Here is a 6,328-nt window from a genome sequence, read left to right as displayed (position 1 = left end):
CTGCCTATGAAAGCAAGAAACAAACTCCTATGGTTTTGATCTCTTACAATAGGAGGGCTGCTCTTTTTGTTCCCCTTTTTGCTTCAAAAGGGGAGTTACTCTTCAAGAAATTAAAAGCATCCAAAGGCTAGGAATCATTTCTTTGCCAAATAGTAGATGAAGTCTAGATCCTGAGTGGTACCAGAGATCCAGGATTTTAAAAAAACTGTTTGCAAACAGTAGCTTGTTTTTTGTTTGGTTTGGTTTGGGGTTTTTTGTCTTTATTTTATTTTTTAATTTTTTTCTTATTTTCAACCCTGTTTTTGCTTTACTTTCTTCACTGTAAGAGTGGCACTTGACATGGGGTCTTGTTTAGAACTCAAAGGAAATGGGTTTTACTGCATGTTCCCTTTGAAGGGATGAGCACAACCATTTGTGACTACATGCCATTTTCTTTGCCTTCATTTTCTGCAGTGCTGCTTCCTTCTGCTAAAGATGGCTCAGAAATGGGCAGTTCTGGCTGTGCTCCTTTTCTTGCCAATCAATCTGGTTGAAGGTAAGTGAGAAACATCCAAAACTGCATGTAGCATTGTTTGGTACTCTGTATTTCCAGGACACTGAAAGTTCATAGTACACCAGAGCAAATTTTGCCCATTGCTTTGTGGGAATGGAAAGAGTAATGTCTCCTCGGCTGGCAAAATAATTGAGTGCCTTGCAGAGTGGCATAGAATGATAAATCGGACAGGAATCCAAAACTGGTCATCTAAAGACACACTTGTTCAGCTGGGACAATGGCAGGAGAGCTATGATCTCTGGAATAAAAGGGATCCACATGTTTCTTACTAAACTTCTGCTCCAAGTGATGTTGGTTTGACTGTGCCACAGGTGTGTGTTCCATAGCTATACTGAGTTATACTGGCACTTGAAGCAAGGCACCTAATTCAGGAATACAATAAATTTTTGATAGTAGTTTCCCTTCCCTCAAGAGTGAATTTTGCCTTCCCCATCAATTTTTCAAAGCCTTTATTAAAGTGATAGAAATTTATTGCCTAAAATAAAGGTGCAGGACTTGCAGCTTATCAGCATCACTGTCCACAGCAAAAGGCACCATCTCCACTGCACTTCCAAACTTCAGGAAGGTGGATCTGGAAGTTGAATACTAATCAGTGCCCCTTTGCAAATTGGGTCAAGTTCAGTACATAAGTCTGGTCAAAATGTATATTTTAAGGAAGTATATTTTTAAGGGTGATGAAGGCAAGAGTTTCCTGTGCTTTTACCATGGCTGTAGCACCTTTTTAATGTCTTTTTTTCTTCTTATGCAGCTCACAACTGGGTGAGTGTGGAGATTGGCCGTGAAGCTGTGCTGAGTTGCCCCAACATCTCCAACGTGCCTTCGCTGCTGGTGACGTGGAGGAGGAATTGCAGAAGCTGCTGCTTCTTGTCCTATAGAAGGGATCACAATGAGACAAGCAGGCTGAACTGCAGTGAGAGGATCACATGGAAATATTCACCTGGCAGAGACCCTGCACTTCGTATTTACCCTGTGGACCTCGGGGATGAGGGAATTTACACCTGTGAATTTGCCAACACTGAAGGGAATTTTCATTTTCTCTCTCCTCTGACTGTGATAGGTAAGGCTGCATCACTAAAATAAAAATTAAATTAGTCTATTTGCAACATAGGCAGGAGCAAAAGAATATTAGGAAGCATAATAAATACATCAAATCACCTTTTTCATGTAGTCAGGCAAATTGTATCTAGGTTTCCATAAAAAAAGGGGAAGATTTTTTTTGTTCTGGCTATATTAGTTAAGCCATCTCAATATAACTAAAAATAATAAGAAATTAATTTTGCAACTCCGTAATTGCTATTTTTTGTCATTAATTTGTTTTGCATTTAGGTTTTGGAGTATTTTTGGTTCTTCCCTGCAGAATCATGCCTTTCTGATAAATGTTTAGGTGTTGTGTGAGCCTTTCCTTGTTTTGCCAAATGCATAATATGAGTTGTTGGACTTCAAGCAGAACAGTTTTGCCCAATTCCTCTTTTATTTCCCTGCTATCAGATTTTTGATTCCACATATTCAAACTCCTAAATATTGTACCTGAAGCTTCAGCAATCTGCCTTTGCATCAGTCAAGTTGAAAATCTTTATTGAATCCACCCTTCTCTGTCATCCCATCTCCTGCTAATCATCTGTCATCACCTTTTGGCAAACAGAAAGAAGCAGTACTTTAGATGCAGCCAGCTAGTTTTTGAGGTGTCCACCTTGTGATGTATTGTTTTTCTTTTAAGATGTGTTAATATTTCAAATTATTTTAAAGTCTCACAAATTGGTCGTACAATCTAAAAAAACCCACCTGTTTATCAGTTTCTCAGTTGGTGATTTTAGACTAAAAATTAAATAGAAATAAAAAATATGAATAGAAATAATGGTTGTGGCTTTTTAAAATTTCTTCTGCAGTCCCTCCTACGGTGACTCTGACCCATGATAAGAGCAGGGTGGCTGTGTGCCAGGCATCTGCAGGAAAGCCAGCTGCTGACATCTCCTGGATCCCTGCAAGCAATCACAGCTCTGAGGAAGAATTCCGTCACCCCAATGGAACAGTGACCAGAGTGAGCTACTTTGGCTGGGCCAACAGCTCATTTCCCTCTGTCACCTGCCTGGTCACCCACGCAGCCATGAACCAGACTCTGGTCATGGACCTGAGATGTAAATACTTTTGTTTTGTGATTGTTTTTCGTCATGTCTTGGGCTCCTCTCTGCTGTTCTGTGCAGCTGTTCCCACTAAATGCTAGGGCTCTGGAGCTAGGGTAGAGTGGTTATAAGGTGAAGTCCTAGCACATGCTGAGAGACAAATTAATGATTTTGAAACCAAATGCTTTGTGGCACTCTATGGAGAAGCTTTCAGTGTGTTTTTCTTTCAATTCCTGTTCTATTTTACATGAATTCCTCACTCTGCTTTCAGCTTGTTCACCTTGGCTGGCTGCCAGCTGCTCTCCAAGCTACTCTATTGCTCCCTCCTCTTCAACAAGACAGGGAGAAAAATACAATGGCCAGCTCCTGGGTCGAGGTGAAGACAGGGAGAGATCATTCACTAATTACTGTCACAGGCCAAAGAGACTTGAGAGAAAGTAATTTCTCACCACTCAAATCAGAGGACGATAGCGAGAAACAAGAAAGAATCTAAAACCACCTTCCCCACAACATTTTGTCCAGCTTTTCCACAGTAGTGATGGTCTGGAGAAAAGTTCCTTGGAGCCTGTCTGTCTGTGACTTGCAAGTGTTCCAAAGGTAGTAAAGGCTAAAATTCAGCTTCTCTGGCTGTGCTGGACCTGTTAGAAGTCCATCATTGCAGTAGGACTTGTAAGAGCAGCTAAAGATGCGCTTATATCACCAAAGTACCATCTCTACTAGTAAAGGCATGAAGAACAAAAAATCAGCATAAACCAGTCATTAATAACAGCATTTTGCAGGGATCGCTGCTCAGTTGTAAAGGGCTAGCAGTACTTGAAGAAAATGAGAATGTAAAGGCAGATGAGTTGAAAATGAAAATGTGTTTGTGCACACAAATGACTGGGAGTGTGAGGCAGCTTCTTATTGCTGGTTGGCATCCAGAGATCTCATCTGTTTCTCTCTGCTTTGTTTGGAAGCAGAGGATTAGCTTTTTCTTCCAGATAAGGTAGGCAGTTATGTCACAAGTTCATGGATACTGACATCTAGCTCTGTAACCTGCTCTCTTTTCTCATTGCTCAGACACCTCCCGTAGGCTTCTCTACATCCTGACAGGAGCAGCTGCAGGTACCATTGCTGTCATTGGTCTGACTTTATGCTTGATTTTCAGGCACAGAGGTGAGTCCTTTTAATCTGAATTATATTAAAATCCCATTGCTGACCATGTGCAATACAGGTACAAGGACATGCACTTTATTGCTGAGACTGAGTTGGGAGGCAAGGGTTGAGGAAAATGTTCATATATGCACTGTCCTTTTGGAGGAGTCATAATAAAATAAGGGGCAGCAATTTAGAATAAGTCTGGAGTTTTGAAAGAGCCACAGGTATTGTGGTATTAATGCATTACAGACATGTCATAGATTCATTCAGGATGAAAAGGGGTCTTTCTGAGAATAGGGCAGGCTTTCAGTTTTTAGAATTATTTTGTTTGTTCTGCATTTACTGGCACAGAATTCTATACTAAAGAATGACAGTTCATAAACTTGTGACCTAACACAAATAATCTCCTTCTATGAGCAGTGATAATTTTTCCCTTGAGCAAGTGTAAGAATAGGCCAAATGTACATTGATATCTTGCAGATAGTTGTGCATTGGGCATATTAGATAGCTGATTTGTTTCATTTCTCACACTAAATGCAAAACACAGCTTCTAGGAAGAAAATCAACTCTACCCCAGTAGAAACCAGGGCACCCAGCATGAACAAAAGTTCAAATGAAGGGAAAAATAAGAGTGTGCTAAAGAGCAGGATGTAAAAAACCCCAAAAACTTAACATATGAAGGTAACTGTATTTTGAAGAAAGTCTTTCAAGAGCTGGGGGCAGCTAGAGGAGAACCCCAACTATAACAGCTGTGTACCCGGCACCATCAAACCACTCTAACTTCCTGACATCCTCTTTTCAGCTTGCTGCTTACGTAAACGGGCACAGGGCCCAGCAGAACACTCTACAGTAAGTGGGCTTTGTGTGTGTGTCCTTTGCAGGTTTTGGTGTTTTCTTCACTAAAATTTGGAATTTATTTCCAATGTGTCTGCTCTGACATACTCCCATACACCTCTGTGAGCACTTGGAGGGGGGGATGAGGAACACAACATCTGTGAGAATGTCTGTTGTTTGGATGGCCCTATCTTCATGTATAATCAGAGTATCTGAGCAATTGTTTAAGCCCTGGATAGAGAGTGGTGTGGTGCACTTCCTGTGTATAAGTCGCATTTACAATGCTGAATTTTAACTCTCCCAAAACGTAATATTTTCATATTTCTGCTTCACAGAGTAGTCTTTACTCAGATGTTTTATTTAAGAATGTGTATTCTTAATGGCAGAAGCCTGCCTGATTAAAGATTAGAACTAGACATGCCTTTTACAATGAGGGGAAAAAGGTCCACTTTGTTTCACTGTATTGGAGACAAACACAGCTATGAAACTTTTATTTTTATATGGCAGTTCATATACTTGTAAAGCCAGGAAACACCAGGGATAAATCTGCCACCACAACTTTTACTCACTCTCTAATTCCAGTGTGTTGTGATATATATTTAACAAAAATGAAAATGTGCTGCTTTTCCTCAGGGCTTCTGCCTCACTTAATGCACATGCAAAGACCAATTATTTCCTATTTTGTTTCCTGCTCATGATTTAATTAATGGTCGTGTGCCCTGTTGGTTGCAAAGCAGTCAGAATGCTCTGAAGTTAGCATGATTCATTTCCTGATATGTTCTTGTGTGGCATTCAGGACAATTTCATTGACGAGAGGGGGAGTTGCAGATGTCAAAGTCTTCCAGTGATTTTAGGTGCCTAAATTGGATTGTTTGTGGTCTGTTTTGTTTTCAGAGAACCTATCATCATTCATTTTCATCTATTTTGCTGTAGATACCAACATTTCAAAATTTGTTTTTGAAAAGACAATATTAAGAAAAAAAACAATATTAAGAAAACAATGTCCGAGACTTTATGAAGGCTGTTCTTGCATCTGTCTGCCAGTTCATGTTTCACCCTCTGTGTTCTACCCTTTTGCTCAGAGAGCTCAGAGAAATCACTTCACATTTCTTTTGCAACAATAATATTACCTACCAGGTCTCTTCTGCTCTTTGCTTTTAGTTTGGGATCTATAGGAATGACAGCCCCACAAAATTCTACAATGTAATACAACGGTACATGTTTTTCCTCCTGTTGCAGGCTAGAGCCTCGAAGTTCTCACCTCCACGTGCAACAAGAGCAACAGTCAGTCCTCCTGACTTTCCAGAGAGCATCTATGTGAATTGCAAGCCAAGATCTATTTATATAACCTTATAAGAGTGTAGGCGCAAGTAGCCAGCCCAGCTACTAATGATACTCAGCTACTCAAACTTGTACTTCAACTCTTAAGCCTCAGACCTTACCTCCAAAAACCTTTGTCTTTCCTGACCTGACAATGGTGGGCAGAAAGGCCTGTTTTAGTAAGTTCTTTTCTCTTCCTCTAAATATCAGTACAGCTCTAGAGAAAGTTGGAAATTTTAAAGATTGAATTAGGGAAATACCTTAATTTTGTTAGAAAATGGACTCTGATGCATGTGCTGCCTTTCCTCAATGGACATATTTCTGTGCCAGAGTAAAACACTGCTGGTGAAAATGTAGCACTTTT

At 40.2% G+C, this 6,328-nt stretch overlaps 1 protein-coding gene across 1 annotated transcript; it reads left to right on the top strand.

Annotated features, from left to right (window-relative positions):
* Nucleotides 1-474: 474 nt before the first annotated feature.
* Nucleotides 475-6,000, top strand: LOC115903334 (cell surface glycoprotein CD200 receptor 1-B-like). Its single transcript, XM_030947759.1, has 6 exons — nucleotides 475-535; nucleotides 1,302-1,610; nucleotides 2,440-2,688; nucleotides 3,733-3,828; nucleotides 4,613-4,659; nucleotides 5,884-6,000. The coding sequence occupies exons 1-6, from the start codon at nucleotides 475-477 to the stop codon at nucleotides 5,998-6,000; spliced, it is 879 nt and encodes a 292-aa protein (XP_030803619.1).
* Nucleotides 6,001-6,328: the final 328 nt, after the last annotated feature.

Source organism: Camarhynchus parvulus, chromosome 1, assembly GCF_901933205.1.
Source record: "Camarhynchus parvulus chromosome 1, STF_HiC, whole genome shotgun sequence".
Lineage (NCBI taxonomy): Eukaryota > Metazoa > Chordata > Aves > Passeriformes > Thraupidae > Camarhynchus > Camarhynchus parvulus.
This window is presented reverse-complemented; position numbering and strand designations above follow the sequence as displayed.

Bases quoted from the DNA above. Each gene is read 5' to 3' on its own strand.
- LOC115903334 (XM_030947759.1), top strand. From the start codon at position 475: ATGGCTCAGAAATGGGCAGTTCTGGCTGTGCTCCTTTTCTTGCCAATC. The intron at 536-1,301 runs GTAAGTGAGAAA...CTTCTTATGCAG, and splicing joins GCCAATCAATCTGGTTGAAG to CTCACAACTGGGTGAGTGTG. The intron at 2,689-3,732 runs GTAAATACTTTT...CTCATTGCTCAG, and splicing joins TCTGGTCATGGACCTGAGAT to ACACCTCCCGTAGGCTTCTC.